Consider the following 18,585-nt stretch of genomic DNA (forward strand, 5'->3'; position numbering starts at 1 on the left):
CTCACCTGGCAACAATGGTTGGAGAAGGGTCATTGGTCAAACATCTGCTTTGCATGCAGAAGGTTCCAGGTTTAATCCCTGGCACCTCCAGGTAGAACTGACAAAGATTCCTAGCCTGAACCCCTGGAGGGTTGCTGCCAATCAATGTGAACAATACTGAGCAAGATGTTGCAATACAGTAGGTTTGCATAAGGGAGCTAGCTGCCTATGTTCCTACTGGGGCGGATAGCAGCTGCACTGGCTGGATGAGATCTGTCGTTTTAATTTCTAAGCACAGCCATGCTGTATCAAGAGCACTGATGAACAAAAGTGGATTATGTGAATCTGGAGCAAACACGCTCCTTCAGATATCTGGGAGTTCTCTTCACTGAGGCGCAATCATGGAAGGGGCACATTGAGGCTACGAAACTCAAAAGTGCAGAAAGCTTGTGGGGCATTAATGAAATTCTATTTTACGGTGGGTGGCCAGTTACTAGAACGTGTGTTGAAAATCTTTGCCAGTAAAGTGGTTTCCCAGATGCTCTACGGAGTAGCGATATGGGGCATGGACCCAAATGCTAACAAAGCCTTAGAAATAGTGCAGAAGAAATTCCTCAGGAAAGTGCTCTCGCTCCCCAACGGGACCCCAGCTGCTCTTCTTTGTGCTGAAGCTGATGTGACAACAATACAGGCTAGAATTGATTACCTGTGCCTAAATTATGTGAAAAGACTTCAATCTCTTTCGGAGGAGAGATTCCCCGCCATGTCTCACACAGAACGGGAACAGACCAAATGCTGGAAGGCTGGCATCCAACACCTCTTGTCCCAATATCAATTACAAGATCTTCAGGTGACCATGAAGATGGATAAGAGGCACTTAAGAGACTGTCTCTTTAGGTCCAATGCAGAAACCATGACTGCTTCTACCAAGAGCTCACCATGGAGAATGCCTGAGCCAGATACCTGACAAAGCTCCCACTTGCCATACTAAGAATTGCTTTTACAGAACTACGATTCCAATCGATGCCCTTGGCAATGTTGGGTGGACAGTATGGCAAAGTACATTAGGAAGAGAGACTCTGTCTGTGTGGACAACCCTGTGTTGAGGACCTGTGCCGTTATTTATTGCAGTGCCCATTATATATAGACCCAAGAGACTGATTTATAAAACCCCTGTTTACGAATGGAATGGATTGTGTGAGCCCTTGTGGTGGCAAATAGCAAGGCTGGAGGGACAAACAGCCACCTTCTGCTATTCAGTGGTCTGAAAATCTCACTGCCTTTTCTATGTTTCACTGCATGCCTGATAACCACTGATCTTGTTTAAACAACTATATGGACTGCCTAATATTATTACATATGTTTAAATTAGGATAGAATCGTAAGTGTTGGAAGGGACCCTGAGGATCATCTAATCCAACCCCCTGCAACAGCAGAAATAAGCAGCTATACCATTTGAGGATTGAACTTGCAACCTTGGCATCATCAGCATCATGCTCTAACCAACCGAGCTATTGCCAACATCAACTGTGAGGCTTTCATTTTCTCTCTTTTTCATTATAATTGAAATTTTCTTTAAGGGCACTGGTGGAAATGAAAATGGAAGCGGTGTCTGCTGGTGCTGCTGAGATCTGCTACTCAAGACTGCAGCCTCCTACACAGCAAAGCAAGGCAAAGCTACATGCAACTGAATTAGAATGTAGTAAGAGCCTGCTGGATCAGGCCAGTGGCTCATCTGTTCTCACACTGGCGAAGCAGAAGCTGGACTCAAGCACAAGTGCACTTTCCCCTCCTGTGGTTTCCAGCATAGCTTTATCCTCCTTGAATTTGTCTGAACCTCTTTTAAAGGTGGTTGTTATCACTGTCTCCTGTGGCAGTGAGTTCCACAGCTTAACTATGTGCTGCGTGAAGAAATACTTTCTTTTATCTGTCCGGAATCCTCCAGCATTCCGCTTCATTGGATGCCCACAAATTCTAGTGTTATGAAACAAGGAAAAATGCATCTGGCTCAAATGTCATATGTACTTTGGTCCTCAGCAATTAAATTACACAATCTCTGGTTGGATATATAGCCACAGGACAGACAGGGACTGGCCCCCAGGCACAGACTGGCCCCCAAACTGCAGGCCTCTTAAATGGCTTTTGAAAGCAGCTACTTTGGTGATGCAGAGTGTGTGTCATTCAAAACAAAACAAAAAAGTGGGGAGAGCGCTACAGTTTTTTAAAAAGTGCCTTCCAACATGCTTCTCTGGATTAGGCTAGACAGCTTGCTTTGTTATTTGATGACAGCATCTTGATGCCCTTAACAGCTGCCTGAGAAACAGAAGCTGAACAGGTGCAGCTCCTTGCATTACTGTTATCACTACTCCTGGAAATGCTGCAGCTGTTCAATTTCTGCCCATCACTCAGGAATTAGAAGTGTTGGGGGGACACACTCATACACATGCAGCACTACTATGGATCGAGGCTTTTCAGTTCTAGATCACCTCTTTAAATATAGTTCAAGGTCCATGCTAAGCCAAAACTGACACTGCAAGGAAGCCAGAGAAAGTTTCTAAGCACCTGTAGTATACAATTTCAGCTTTGAAGCATGGAAAGCAGAGCATTCTTTCTGGAAGGTTTGAAAATACAGATTACAAACTTGGGGGGCGGGGAGCATACTTAGCTCTAGGAAACAAAGAAAAGGCAGATTCCAGAGGGGTAGTCAAGTGTTAAGTCTCTTGCTGAAAAAAAACAGTAAGGTGGCAAAAGACTAACTAATTTATTTTGGTGTAAGCTTCTGTGTGCTTCTGGTTCCAATTTATCAGATACATTAAGCGTTATACTAAGTTATATGTGTATATAGATAGAAGTTTATACAATTGTGCATGGCTTGGAGGAAATGAACAAAGAACAGTTTCTCTCTCTGTCTTGTAACACTACAGGTAGAACTCACAGACATCCAGTAAAGCTGAGTGTTGGAAGGTTTAGGATAATAATAGGAAGTAGTTCTTCATGCAGCGCATAGTTAAACTGTGGAACTCGCTTCCACAAGAGGCAGTGACTGTCACCAACTTGGAAGGATTTAAAAGAGGATTAGACAAAACTATTGCTGGATAGCCGTTGTTTGAAGAATTAGAGGTGTTAAAATAGTGAGGTATTATTTGTTAATGTGTAACAGATCTCTACAGACAGTAAAGTTGTGTGAAGAACTGGCGATATGCGTTCCATTTGACTGATCCGTAGCCATTAAATTCCAGGAAGGAATATCTATGCAAACATTTATCAGGTCCTGCAAACGTGTGGGAAGTGATCTTTCAAAGTGTTGATATCAGGACAAATCCCAGTTATTTGAACTGGAGATAAGGAACAGAAGGCTTTGAGGAAAAGAAACATTGGGTTGCTAAAAGGCAGATTTTAAACAGAAAGGAGGAGGAGCCCATTCTGGAGGGAGGTATCTGGATGTTAGGACTTTTTATGAATTTACAATATCCTCAATTCTGTGCCACCCAAGGCACTTCCAGATTATCTTGTTTGTTGAGCATTCATCCTGATCCGCTTCCAGAGGCTAAATAACTGTCCCATCAAAGCAAGTGTTTACCCAAACTTTCTTGGGAAGTGGGTTTGTTGTGCAGGGCACGCCAAGCAACTATAATTGCCCGGAATACTGATAGGCCCCAGAGAGGAGGAAGTTCAACAAGCAGAGGCTGCCTCACAGGTGTCTCTCATTTGCTCACTTTGGCCACACAGCTGGGCTTTACCCTCCCTGCTGCATCACCCCAAGAAAGGGGGTGACCAAACAGAGAGCCCTGTGGAACGCCCATCCATCAGATGCCAAGGAAATAAAACAGCAATAAAATTATATACACGCTACGCCAAAATGGTGAAAATCAGAAACCAGGAAGAGAAACATTTTAAGAAGGAATGGGGAAAAATTACAATGTATATAAGAGAACACTGTAAACAATAAAAACTTTGGCAGGATTTGAGTAATGTTTGTAATGTACAAAAAACTATTGAAAAAATGGATTATTTTTCTTTAAAAATTGGAGAAAATAAGGGAAGCAGTTGGAAAAAAAGATTTGATAATGGTAACCATGGAAGGGCATAGAGAAGTCAAAGAATTAAGGGAATCCTAAATGATGATGTGGATGATTTGTTTGAATTTAAATACACACACACACACACACACACAGAGAGAGAGAGAGATTTTTAAACCGATTTTTCATAAACATTGTTAAGAGTGTGTGTGTGTGTGTGTGTGTATACTTATTTAGGACCGGATTTAGGTTTGATGAGGCCCTAAGCTACTGAAAGTAATGGGGCCCTTTATACTTCCAGCTGTCCTTTGTCAACAACAAATTGTCGCTGTTTTGTGTTGAATATATGCTATATAGTAATTTATGGATCCAATAGGTATCTAAAGCCATTTGCACATAAAAAATAGGAGCCTACACAACACAAAACAATGTTGCTGTATGTAGGTTTTATTTTATTTGTTTTTTATCTTATATTTTGGAAATGTACATCCAGGTGTTTTTTTTTCTTTAAAAAATTTTTTTTGGCCCCCCTAAGCTATAGCTTGTTTAGCTTACACATAAATCCGGCACTGTTATAATAACAAAGACAATAATTACCTTTGTCCCTTGATAGAAGTCATCTTTCGACTGCGTGCCCATGAAAGGGAACTGCAGGTGCGTGTGAGGATCAATCCCGCCGGGCAGAACCAGTTTGTTGGAGGCATCTATCACCTGGACCCCTGCTAGGGAAGGCGGCTGGAAATGCGACCCCACCGCCTGGATTTTCCCATCCTCCACGTACACATCCGCAACTTGTGAACAGTCCGCGTTCACAACTCGCCCTCCTCGGATCCAAATCTTCTGCATGGTCTTCTCCCGCTTCTGTGCCAAAGTTTCTGGAAAAGGCGCTCTGCGTTTGCAAAGTAGTGGCAGCAGTTGCAGCAGCACTTTTAAGGTTTTCTCCCTCCGCCGGCAGACTTTCATGCAGTCACGTGCAACTTTCCCTGCCGGGGGGGGCTGCGAATTTAAGGTTTTAACCCTTTGTTCCCTGTTCCTTTTTTTAACTTTGTGAGAGTGAGAATTACTATCGCCCTTCCTCTCCCTGCACCTGATTACTTCCCCACTAGCCTTTACCTTGCAACAAGAGTGGGTGGGGCGCTGCTGTTCCACGAGGAAGTTTGTTGGTGCTGTTCAGCGTTACAGCTGTGTTTAGAATGAGGGTTTTAGGTCAGTAGTTTTGGAAGCAGTTTGTGTGAAATTAAATTAAATAAGACTATATTTCAAAATGGCTTGTACAGCTTTCCCCCAAGCAGCCACTTCCTTATTCTTTATTCTGTGTCATTCTGAAAACTCGAATTGGGAGTATTTTGCCCATAGATACATCCGTCTCCGTCCCTGTCTTCTTTTTAAATCTCTGCTATCGGAGGGGGCAGGAACAATGTATAATAAATAAATAAATTGCGTTTACACATTGTGGGATTGTACGTTGTCCAATTAGCTTCTTATGCCTTACTCTAAAAAGGGATCGAGGCCGGTTACAGCGGCGTTTCAGGATAGTGAAAGGAAGCAAAACGGAAATCTTACAATTACTCGGGAGTAAATGTAAATGCAAACCGGAGGGGCTTAATTTTGAGTAAATAGCCTAAGGATTATGCAGCGCTGGAAATGCAAGAGTTTAACTGCATCTAATGGGAATAGCAACTCCAGTCCTAAGTAGAGTTACTGCCTTAAAATGCATTCAGAACATTCTTTGTTGCCATCTTCCTTTGAAAGCAGGGCAAACTATATATAAAAATGTCAATGCAGATTTAAAGGTATCAGGTAAATTTATTGAAGGATCTGGGTGCCAGTAGTAGTTTCCAAAAATAATTATTCCACCATATGGAGTAGGTCACTTTTTTTTAAAAAAAAAATGTTTTTAGAACTGAGCTGTGTAAAATTCAGTGGCAGTATGCCACTGGTGCTGGAGGAGACTCTTGAGAGTCCCATGGACTGCAAGAAGATCAAACCTAGCCATTCTTAAAGAAATCAGCCCTGAGTGCTCACTAGAAGGACAGATCCTGAAGTTGAGGCTCCAGTACTTTGGCCACCTCATGAGAAGAGAAGACTCCCTAGAAAAGACCCTGATGTTGGGAAAGATGGAGGGCACAAGGAGAAGGGGACGACAGAGGATGAGATGGTTGGACAGTGTTCTCGAAGCTACTAACATGAGTTTGGCCAAACTGCGAGAGGCAGTGAAGGATAGGCGTGCCTGGTGTGCTCTGGTCCATGGGGTCACGAAGAGTCGGACACGACTGAACGACTGAACAACAACAACAACATGCAGCCCTATCTTGTGCATCTCTACTCTGAAGCAGATCTCGAATTAAATCAGCCCTACTTCCCTGTAAAGTGCACTTATATGTAGGATTTCAGTCTTAAATTGTGTTCCTAATACAGTAACATTTTACTTGGAAGCAGAGGTGCCAGTACTGTAGTACCTTGGTTTGCAACTGTTTTAGATTACAACCACGTCAAACCCTGAAGTGTGTGTCCCTTTTTTGGATTACAATCCATTGGGGGGGGGGTTTACAACCATTTTTTTTGAGGACCCATTGGCGAAAGCACATCTTGGGTTACAACCTGTTTTGGTTTACAACCGGACCTCCAGAACTGATTGTTTATAAACCAAGGTATCACTATATGGCAGAACTTTAGTGTAGAGAAGTCCAGGGCCCCACTCAGAAAAAACGAGCCAGAAGGCCTCTGTATACAGAACTATCTCACTACATTCTGAAGTAAATATACATTACCATCTAAAGACAGAACTGCCATTTTAGACCAGCACCTGAAATTCCCTAACTGCACCATTGTCAAGGAGTTTGGCTACTAGTGGAACTAAGTTCTCAGTAAACATGCTTAGAATTCCACTATTAATGTGTGTACCTAAATGAATGCTTAGCACCTCAAATTTGTAGCTTTCCTTTTCACATAGAAAGCAGCCATAAAGATAAAGGGCTTCTTAGCAAGCGTGTGACTGGTCACACACAGAGCTTCAAGGCACAGTAGGTATTGAGCATGTCTCTGTGCCCCCGTTTTTACAGCTGCAGAGAGTAGCCCATATGTGGTGGAATTGTAGGCAAGGTGCTTAATTTTGAGATTACGGTAAGACCCTATGGAGGCTCACAGCTTCTGCACCCTTGCTTGGTTTATAGCATGGCAGCAATCTCTCCCTCACCCATTTTAGGGTTAATCACAAAAACCAAGGCATTAAGTATTGTTTTCATGAAGGAATAGAGGGGGTGATCATGCAAATTTAGAACCAACCCCTTCGTACATTTGAACCAGGTTATCAATTTCAAAAACTCTGTTTACAGGTTTGTCCTATTATGCTATGAAGCGCCATACAACGGATTGCAACAAGCTTGGGAAATCTGATGTGACCTTTATCTGCTGAACACTATTGGGAATTACTTGTTTGGCTGCTGCTGCCGCTTCTGCTGCTAGCAAATTGCTTTTTCCCTTCTGTGACTGCAAATTTTTCATGCTCAGCAAATATTGTTCTGGGTGCTACTGTACATCCTATATTGTGTGCAAAGGCATACAGTTTGTGTACAAAGTGAATGATTTGGACACTACGTCCATTCTTGGTATGGTATAATGATAACTGCAGCAGCCCTCTTTTTATACCATGTTTTCTATTTGTGTATTTTTATTTTTATTTTTTAAAAACTACAAAAATAGAAAACTAATATACCTTCAGGTTTCTCTTTACAAAGTACCTCAATACATAGTAAGATTTTTTAATTTGATACATCTTAAAACATTGCCAGTTTTTTTCTGACAGCATAACACAACAAGAAATCCACAAGACTTTAAACATGCTTTAAAAATGACATTCAGCAATGTATGGAAAATTTAATAAATAGCATACAGTCACACACAAATACATTTTTCATACTAAATCATTAAGCCTACTTAGACTGGCAAAGAATAAATATAACAGCAATTGACAATCTTTACCTTTTCAAAAGATGGATTTCTTGATATCATTTAGTAGCAACAACAACCACTTTCTGGTCACAAAACTGGAAACTATGAATGTTTTCTCCCCACTGGTGTGTTTTGCAGCCAAAATGTGATGTAACAAAAATAAAAACCTTGAAATATACTGAATTTTTCTTTTCTTTTTTTTTTAAAAAAGCACAAACTGATGCCAGGTAAACCAGCTTTTTAAATACAATGAATAAATAGGAAATTAGTAAAGCAAATTCAGTTGCAACAAACAACAGAAAAAAGCAAGAACCCAAAAACAGAGCAATGGAAATATTTTTTAAAGGTATTTATATATATTTCATTGCAGTATTAGAGACTAGTACTTAAAGTGATAGTGCTTGTGCACTAAGCTCTTTAGAGACCTTAACATAGTTTTAGTGCAAATCCCTTTAGACCAGACAAATTTAAACCCTATTAGGGAGAAGATCCATTAGCATTTGGAACGTATTTTCTAGAGTTATATGTACCTATCTCAGCTTTAAAAAACACATTATATACAAGAATTAAATGCATATTTTAACTGCTTCGGATATCTATCTTCAAAGATAGATGAAAAATTACTCTGAATTTTTACACCTTATTTGGTTGTACCATACTAGACCAACTTATTAAAGTCAATGTTATAAAAGCTACAAAATATTTTTTTGCCATCAGTTTTATCTAAGTTAACTGCTGTTTGAACTTCTAAAAGAAAAAAATATATAGTGTATTGGAGAAAGTCTCTCTTCCTTCTGAAAAAGTTCAGCATGATGACAATCAGTAATTAGACAAATATATTATAAACCACAAGAGAGAAGAAGAATACTTTTTGCAATAATCAGCATTTAGTATATTCAGTTAAAATTATATTGGCAAAAGTACGTTGGTTTTGATTTCAAAAAGGAATAAATATTTTGTACAAACTAGCCTGACAACCTGCAGTGAGTGGCAGGCAGACATAAGTGGTTGAGCAGCTAAGTTTCTGTTCTAAATTACACCATCATGTTAAAACTATCTGACACAAGAGGGCTTCCCATATTACCTCATTCTGCATTAACCTTTAAAGTTAGGGTAAGGGATTGGCTACAGATGCAAACCTCTGCAACACTTTAAACGCAAATGTTCAGACAAGCCTGAACATTTTGAGAGGCTCCACAAAGCTCATCTGTCGCTAGTGTGTTTCACAAATTACAAAGGTATTCTGTCTGCAGTCACTTCCTTGCACTAGCTTTAAGAATACTGTACTAATAATAGAAAAAGGAGTTTCTTTGAAAAGCCCTCGGAAGATGACCATTAAATAACCAAATAGCAACAGGTGTACATTACGTATACTGACCTGGGAAAACATTTGTTTTAGTTGCCCATATGACAAATATTCATTCATTCATGCACAAGAACATTTTAATCCCATGATTTGCCCTGGATTCTTTTTTGAAATGAAAAAAAAACCCCGTTTCCCCCCTTAATTATGAAGTACAAAACAATCACCAATATTGCTCCAACTTACATACATTTCCACCCACTCGAACTAGACTTAACAAAGTAGCAAAGCCTCATCATCACTAGTTTCGTTTTTAAGTGCTGATTCTAAGCAAGTGTCAGGTATCTGGGCAGTATGTACAATTCCACAGCGCTCACAAGGGCCATCTCGATTACAGGACCGCATCCCATTATGTGCCGCACTGTAAGGCTGCCTAAGCCCTTGTCCTTGTTCTGAGGTGAGGTCAAGAAGAGGTCTTGAGCAGTCATTCGCATCAAAGTCTGATGCCGCATCAGAAGCGGGAATGAGCATTTCAACATCATCATCTTCATCTCTTCCTCCACCTACCCCATTATCAAGCTGTCTCAAAGGACTTTGGTTCTGACTGACGGGACTCGATCTCCCTAAAGTGAAGCGTACCCAACGTAACCCTTGAGTCATACGACTAAGTGCACTAGAGAACTGGTGGCGCCCTGGGCTGGAACTCGGGGGTTCCACGTTCGCTGCTTCTCTTCCACCGTCCGAACTGCTGCTGATATTCTGAGCTGAGGAAGCTCCACAGACGACAGCTGCTTCGACGGCTGTTGCAGGAGGGACCTTCTGAGGCAAAGTAGCAGCAACGCCGCCTACGGCACCTGCTGTGTCTCTTCGTTCAGTTTCTGTGTCTGTATCATCAGACTCTACTGAAAAGAGGTTTCGGTGAGAGCCGTTTCTTTCACCTTCTCTGTTAGCATTCGGGTTGGCAATGTCATCTCCGTCTGATGAAACCAGTGCCAGGGATCCAGAATGGCGAGATCTTGCAAAATTAAAGATTCGGTTCCAAATATTACTTGACCGGCCTGCAATTGGAAGTCTGATAGAGGTAAATCCAAGCTGAGACCTCACTGCTAGCCTCAAATTTTCTAAAACAGAAGCCTGTGAAAACAAAGGCACAGGTAATGCAGATGCTATGGAGAAACAACACCTTGAAAAAGAATGCAATAAGGAGCTCTTTACATAAGCTTCATTCAATTTGGCAACATGCAAGTCTAGAATCTAAGTCCTCTGACTGTTCTTCAGTTAAATACACATGTGGGAATCATTTTGTTAACAGTTGAGGACTGGGTTCAATGACAGTGCTTATGTGGCTTTTTTGGTTACATTTAAATCTCTCAAAATAAAAATATGAATATATACACATGACATGTATCGAATACATTTCGTAAATTAAGCACCCATTTATAGCATTTATCAAGTGAGCAAAATTACTTATACTGATCCACATTTAGGTACTCCAAATCACTAGTGATTTTGGATTAAGTTGCTGCTTAGCAATTCCTTTAATGCTTTTGGATAAAAAAGGCAGGGCAAAATTTCCTAACGTGGAGTTTGATGATATACCCATTTTATTTTATTTTTAAAAAAACCTGACTTCCAAGAAGTATGTTTTTATTCTGGTGGCAATACAAATACTTTGTATCGCAGAGAGTTATATCCAGTGACAATACAAAAACAATCTTATATGATCACACAGATTTATGACCAAGGAGGAGAAACAGCTTGCCTGTGTTTTGTGGAAGAATTAAGAGCTATTACTGAATTTCAAGCCACAGTATGAATTTGGGAATCTTAGACAAGGTTGTTAAGCGCCACCATGTGGTGTTAAAACATAGTGTGTCAACAGATGCTGCGCTGTTCAAAGTAACTTTTTTTCACAAGCACTTACCACATTGAGACTGGGATTCAAAGATCTGCAAAGAGTTTTTGTCAACTTGTTGGAAGTGAGCAGAAACTGCTACAGTAAGGTGTTCGGCTAGCTAACTGATTCAGTACATTGTGGTTTTATACTTCTCATTCAAAGTAATCTATTTTTAGTCAATATGAAAGTTCTTACCTGATTTGGTGAGCAAACAGGGAAGTCTTCAACTGGTGGAATTAAGCCCTGAGCAATCAACTGTCCATAGGAAGGAGGTGCTTCCCTTCTTAACAACTCAGCCTCGACTCTAGATAACTGTGTCTCAAAAGACCTATTTAAGAACACAAACAGGTTATAATTTAGTTTTCATAGACAATAAGAGCGCCACCACTGTATCAGTGATTTCTGCCTCTGTTGTTTCATTGGAGTCAAATTTTAGACTGCAATCTCATGGGGTAAGGGATCTATCCTCTTATCCTCTAAATCGCCATGCACATTGATGGTGCTACAATAATAATTTACTAAATAACAACAACCCTAACAGTTTGATAACAACCCTCATACAATTTTACAGAAGGAAGAACTATGCTTGCACGCACTTGTTACCTATATAATATGTGAATCCAATTTGAATTACTAGTGTTAATTACTTAAGTCTAATCAAACTCCTATTTGAAGGCACTGGAACTCCCCTGAATATTTGAAGCATTCACAGCCATGATGGTTTATAGCTATGTACTAAGACAACTTTTTTGAATGGTAAAGAAAATGTCTAGCATTCCTCAATAAAAGTAGCCACCCACAGACAATTGTTTAGACGGTATTTTCTGGTAAATAAAATAGCAGCTTTTCTTTTGTAATCGCAAAATCTTACCTTCGTTCAAACATTCTCAAAGAATACAGCTTACAAGTGCATCCCAGGGCAATGACAAGGAGCAGCCCACAAATAAGACTTCCAATGACAGCAGCAGTTATTACTCTGGTGGGTACAATAACTGGGCAATTCTCTTCATCACTACCATCACCACAATCATCTTGGGAATCGCAAACCCAGCTTTCAAACACACACCGATTATTTTTGCAGTGGAAATTTCCTGGCTGGCAAAAGAAGCAATTCTTTTCATCCGAGCCATTGGGGCAGTGGTTCTGGTAGTTGCAGCGATCAGAGCGTGGATAGCAGGCACCATTACGAGAGCAAGGAAATTCTTCCTTTTGGCACATAGTGCAGTTTGTTTCATCTCTTCCATTTGGACAATGCCAATAGCCATCACAGCGCTGCTGCTCTGTGTAACAACCCCAGTTTCCACCACATGGAATTTCCCATGGCAGACAAAAGCCATCAACCTGATAGGTAGCATTAAATCCTCTTGCTGCATTCACTTTGTCAGCGCAAAAATGCACTCTGATTTGACCGGAAGAAGATACAACTGTAAGCGGGGCATGAGAGTCAAAAGCAGTTAAAACACGCAATAGCTTGCGTGGATTCTCCTCTAAACCATCATATATTTTGACATAGTCCCCATATCCTGTACCATCAAGCTTAAAGTCAGTGAAACGCAAAATAACCTTGCGGTGGTCCCCAGTGTCTATCAGCCATGTGCAGTTGCTCCCTGGAGGATAAAAGTCTGGATAATTGGGAGAATTGAAAGTACCATAAAAATATTTCAGCAACTGTCCACATGTTGGCACACCACAGTCTATTTCATCTCCCAAATCAAGACAGTCAAGGTTTCCATCACATTTTGAGGATTCTGGAATGCAAGTGTAAACATTGAAACGAGACAGACACTGGAACTGGTTGTATGCACATGGCTGGAAGGAAGCAGCAGTTGGAGGACTAGCTTTGGCACAGATTTCTTCATCAGAGTTGTCTCCACATTCATCCATGTCATTGCATTTCCAAGATTCTGGAATACATTTCCCATTAGCACAATGGAATTGGTTACAGTCGCAGCTTGGTTCGCTGGATTTCCCTAAAAATGCACATTAAAGAAATTATCATATGCCCACTTTTACATTTATTACTTGTTTATCTTACAGTATCATGCTAATAATAATAATAATAATAATAATAATAATAATAATAATAATACCCTACTGACTGGGTTGCCCCAGCCACTCTGGGTAGCTTCCAACATAATAAAAACACAACTAAGTATCAAACATTTAAAACTTCCTGATACAGAGCTGTCTTCAGATGTCTTTGGGAAGTTATGCAGTTGTTTATGTTTGACATCTGATTGGATGGTGTTCCATGGGGTGGGTGTCACTACCGAGAAGGCCCTCTGCCCGGTTCCCTGTAATTTCACTTCTCGCAGTGAAGGAGCTGCCAGAAGGCCTTCAGAAACTGGACCTCAGAGTCTAGGCTGAACGATGGGGATGAAGAAACTCCTTCCGGTATACAGAGCTGAGGCTGTTTGGGACAACACTAACACTTTGAATTGTGATCTGAAATGTACTGGGTTCCAATATAGATGCCCCCCCAGATGTTATTGGACTGTTAATTCCCATCAGCCCCAGCCAGGACTGGCCAATTCTCTGGGATGGTGTGAGCTGCAGCACATCAACTTTGGGAGGGCACTATGTTGGCTAGCCCTGCACTAATCAATAAAAATCTGGAAATAGTATTTTAACAGTTTATCTGGAACAATATGAACTATACTGGTGTAAAAAAACCACACAGTTTGAGCAGCTCCATACGGTTTTGTTTATATAGGACCGCAATACCCCAAGGACTGCCTCTCCCTACGTGAACCGACCTGGAATCTGTGACCATCATCCGAGTCCCGTCTTTGTGTGCCTCCTCCATGAGAGGTCCAAAGGGTGGCAACACAAGAAAAGGCCTTTTCTGAGATGGCTCCCCATTTATGGAATACTCTCCCCAGTGAGGTTTGTCTGGCAGCTTCATTATACATCTTTAGGCACCAGGTGAAAATGTTTCTCTATAACCAGGCTTTTGGCTGATTAACATTTTGTACTCCATAACATGTTTGCATGTTCTATCATGGATGAAGAGTGCATGAAAATGTTTAACATGTTCCATCAAGAGTGAAGGATCTACTGCATAAAATTTGGTGTCTCTCTCTAGAAAGTTGTTTGGAAGGCTGGGTTCATTCTGAGCCATTTTCAATATACCTACTACAAATGCCTGTAGTGTTTCAAATATCTCTACAATGGGTCTGAAATGGCAACGTATGGATGTTAGCAACTGCAGTCCTACTTTCTACATTTTTTAAAATAAAAGGAATATTAATAACCATCATCTCTTTCTTAAACTTCCATTAATCGATGCATTGTGGTTTCTAAAAAAAAAAAAAGGTGAAAAGACTGGCCCCCAAATCTAGAAAATATTTAATTACAACATTTAAAGTTTACCTGCAAAATAAGTCAGTCTGAATCCTTTTCGTGATATACTATCATCTGAATGAAATCTGACCCAAACATGGTCCTGTGAAGATATATATGGAGATGGAATAGAAGACCCACACACTCTATAATTTTCCATGTTTTTATATGCCCCTATCGTCAGGGAATCTGAACTGCATCGCCGTGATCCTTGAACATCAAAATCCTGAAAACTACACAAGGTAAATAATAAGTTATATTTCTTTTTTGTTGTTAAATATTAGTATAATCCCTTAACAAACTATCCTTAAACAACATATCCTTAAATTTCTGACAGGCATTAAGTTCAACAAGACCTAATTTTTACCTCCCCAACTGGAAAAAATACATTTCAAAACCTTAACAGTTTTTAATCGAGAACAGATAATTATTATCAATTATTTCTAAATATTAACTACTGATATGGTACATCTATTACATCTATTAGGAAGATTCTTCTCTCTCTCTCAGCCTCTCGCTTCCCACTAAAATCAGAGCCAATGAACAGACGTTTTAACCTTTTCTCATATATACATCTTTTTTGTTTGCCCTTTTCCTAAATGGCAACCTGAAACGCTATTGTCAAATACTGGATTTCATATCATAGGTTCTATAGAAAGTTGCATGCTTCCAGAGGCACAAGAGGTTACAAGTGAAAGAACATATTACAATTTAGCTTCAATTTGCATTTGTTTATTTCCAGTGCTATTTTTCTAAAAAAAGAAAGGTGCCAAAACTCACAAAGCATGCCTCCCTTTTCCCCAGGTGCTGGAACTGAGTTCCAGCTCAAACAAAGCCCTGTTAACTTCCAAGTATTTATACTCTGCTCTTCAACCCTAAAAGGAATTTCCAAGTTGCTGGTAGCAAAACCAACAATGCAAAAGCTTTTGTGCTACTTTAACTGAGAGGTTTAGTGCAGCACTTCCATGCATGGAAGACACCTCCTGTATTCCTAAAGGCACCTTTGGATCCAACATACAGAAACTACTTCCACAAGGAATTTTAACCTTGATATTTTCAAATAGCAGAAGAGGCACAAACAAACTGTTGTGTTTTGTTTGTTAGCTTGTTTTGAAAAAGAGGACTTTCAAAAGCAGTTTGTGACTGCATGGGGATTGACTTTTTCATGAGAAAGAAATCACAAGTTCACAAGGCTAGTAAAAGTCCTTGCAAAATCAGTGAATATAGGTGGCTTTAGTTATATAATGATAGGTTAAAATAGTATAGAAGAAGTATTGTATATGAATTTTTATATTAATATTATGATTAGTAATAAGTTGAGATGTTATTTGATTTAGATTAAGGATAATGGTGAATGAATGATAAAATAGTTACAAAGTTACTATAGTAAATTAGAACTAAACGCAGATGAGAGAATGGGGGAAGTCCCCAACTAAGATTTGAAATAAGATATAAAGATTTGAAATAAGATATAAAGGCAGTGAGAGATTTCACTTTCTTGGGTTCCATGATCACTGCAGATGGTGACAGCAGTCACGAAATTAGGAGACGCCTACTTCTTGGGAGAAAAGCAATGACAAACCTAGACAGCATCTTAAAACGCAAAGACATCACCTTGCCGGCAATGGTCCGTATAGTTAAAGCTATGGTTTTCCCAGTAGTAATGTACGGAAGTGAGAGCTGGACCATAAAGAAGGCTGATCGCCGTAGAATTGATGCTTTTGAATTATGGTGCTGGAGGAGACTCTTGAGAGTCCCATGGACTGCAAGAAGATCAAACCTTTCCATTCTCAAAGAAATCAGCCCTGAGTGCTCACTAGAAGGACAGATCCTGAAGTTGAGGCTCCAGTACTTTGGCCACCTCATGAGAAGAGAAGACTCCCTAGAAAAGACCCTGATGTTGGGAAAGATGGAGGGCACAAGGAGAAGGGGACGACAGAGGATGAGATGGTTGGACAGTGTTCTCGAAGCTACTAACATGAGTTTGGCCAAACTGCGGGAGGCAGTGAAGGATAGGCGTGCCTGGCGTGCTCTGGTCCATGGGGTCACGAAGAGTCGGACACGACTGAACGACTGAACAACAACATAAATAATAATCATTGGAGTGTTTTAGTGTTTGTGTATTAGGTATGTATAAGTCTTTTTCTTTATTTTGTTTTTGTTATTGTAATTGTAGTGTTGTTATATTTGTAGTTGTATGTTTTTGTTCTTTGTTTAATGTGGAAAACCAATAAATCTCTTATTTAAAAAAAAAAGTAAAAGTCCTTGCATGAGCCTAAGCAATCCTTTTTGGATCCTGCCATAAGTTTAAATATAGGAAATATGTATTTCCTAAACTTTCGGATCATATAAAGTATTCCCTATAGAACCTAGTATGTAAAATTCAATGAAATGCTCCCAGACACCCATAACCAAATTTTAGTTTTAAGATCTGACACCCAGGCATAATTTAGCGCTGCAATATATCTGGCTATTTAATTCAAGAAAGTCAAGAAGCAGAATAAAGTTAGAAAATGGAATCAAAGCATTTACAAGGACTAAATTTACATTTAGTAAAACATGTAAATATTTTTTCAGACAATTGTTTACATTTTCCACAATATATTTATAAAGTACAGCACCCAAATTACCTTATTGTAATAATTTCACCTGGGTTTGCTCGGATATACCAGCTACAATTCAATCTTGCTGGATATTCAAGAGGCCAACCTGGGCTAGTGATGATCCCACTTGGACCTTTAATTTGTTCCGGGATATCTCCACAAGCTGAAAAATATATAAATTGATGTCTTTAGTTATAGATGCATTTTTTCAGATTTACAAACAGTTCCAAAAGTTTAGTGCAAGAACACACCATTCCTTGGAAGATGGGTTCATCTAAATGAAGATGCAAAACACTGTTGTTGTATAACACAAATTAAATCAAAACCAATCATTTCTTTTTTTAAAAAAAAAGAAGAAGAAGCAGCAGCAGAGGTTTATGAGCAGCTGGATGGTGTGTCAAAGCATTGCAATGATATCTTTTTCCAGCAAAGTATATTTATAGATTTGAATAATCATTCATGCTTTTATTCTGCAGAAAAATCCACCACACAGTATATGGATGCCTGTATTATAAAGAGGAGAAAGTAAAATGGGCAAAAATCAGTCATGACAAGTAAGCAAAATGAATACAACTGCACCAGCTTGCAAAGACTTCGCAAACCATATATGCCTGCTTCTTCCACATATGACAGAAAATATACCAATGCAGGAAAGGTGTTGTATGTAAATATTGACACAATGGGCGACTTTATGGTTTTCCATTATGAAGCAGAATTATTTTGTTATCTGCAAGAAAATAAAAATGGCTTCTGCTTAATAAAACATGACAATTGTCAAAAATGGGGAAAAAGCAAGCCTCAAAATTTAAAAGTCATATTTTCCATCAGTTCAGCAGTAGTGATGGGGTTTTACAGAAGATTTATTGTTTTCGTTTAGTCACCCATTAGGTGGTGCTCTTATTCCATTACTCTTTGGAATTCTACATTCATAGAACTGAATGTAAACAAAGCGACCTCCTACTTGAGATTCATGTTATAAGACAAAGCAGATAAATATTGCAAAAACAAAAAAGGCAGAATATCAACATTTATATATGTAAATGTCAATGCATGACACTAAAAAAGTCTCCCCCTTTTTTTAAAAAAGTCATGGAGTTATGTTTTTAAAATTGAACATACATTGTAAAAGCTAAGTCATTAAAAAAAAAACAACCTCAAACACAGAAAAGCAGGATTCTGCATTCATGGCAAAGACATTTATAAAACAATACAAGAGGTATTACTGCAGATGTTGGGATGGGGAGCAGAGGCCAAGTGGCTTTCCTAGTCTACTGAATATGGAAGACACACAAGTCAATCTGGGACTTCATGACTTGCACTCCAGTCTCTCGGCCAGCTCTATCAATTAGAATTTAACTTAATTTGAAAAGGCTCAGCACTTTGATTAACAGACCTCTAAAGTTACCATAGCCAATTCTGAAGCCTGGCAGAATCTTTATGGTTTTGAAACAGCTCTTAGTTGCCCTTTTCTGCATCTTTCCAGCTCTGCAA

The 18,585-nt window shown here is 39.5% G+C and overlaps 2 protein-coding genes across 2 annotated transcripts in view; both read right to left on the reverse strand.

The window, feature by feature from the left end:
* DPYS (dihydropyrimidinase) overlaps positions 1-4,976 on the reverse strand; it is a 45,546-nt gene extending 40,570 nt beyond the window's left edge. Inside the window, exon 1 of the mRNA XM_033155730.1 lies at positions 4,596-4,976. Coding sequence (XP_033011621.1) covers positions 4,596-4,961 — 366 coding nt within the window. The 5' untranslated portion in view covers positions 4,962-4,976. The remainder of the gene's footprint in view (positions 1-4,595) is intronic.
* Positions 4,977-7,745: 2,769 nt separating this feature from the next.
* Positions 7,746-18,585, reverse strand: part of LRP12 (LDL receptor related protein 12) — a 34,075-nt gene continuing 23,235 nt past the window's right edge. Inside the window, exons 3-7 of the mRNA XM_033155729.1 lie at positions 17,122-17,257; positions 14,522-14,724; positions 12,021-13,119; positions 11,345-11,477; positions 7,746-10,386 (exon numbers count right to left, since the gene is read on the reverse strand). Coding sequence (XP_033011620.1) covers positions 9,526-10,386; positions 11,345-11,477; positions 12,021-13,119; positions 14,522-14,724; positions 17,122-17,257 — 2,432 coding nt within the window. The 3' untranslated portion in view covers positions 7,746-9,525. The remainder of the gene's footprint in view (positions 10,387-11,344; positions 11,478-12,020; positions 13,120-14,521; positions 14,725-17,121; positions 17,258-18,585) is intronic.

Source organism: Lacerta agilis, chromosome 7 (genome assembly GCF_009819535.1).
Source record: "Lacerta agilis isolate rLacAgi1 chromosome 7, rLacAgi1.pri, whole genome shotgun sequence".
NCBI classification, from domain to species: Eukaryota; Metazoa; Chordata; class Lepidosauria; order Squamata; family Lacertidae; genus Lacerta; species Lacerta agilis.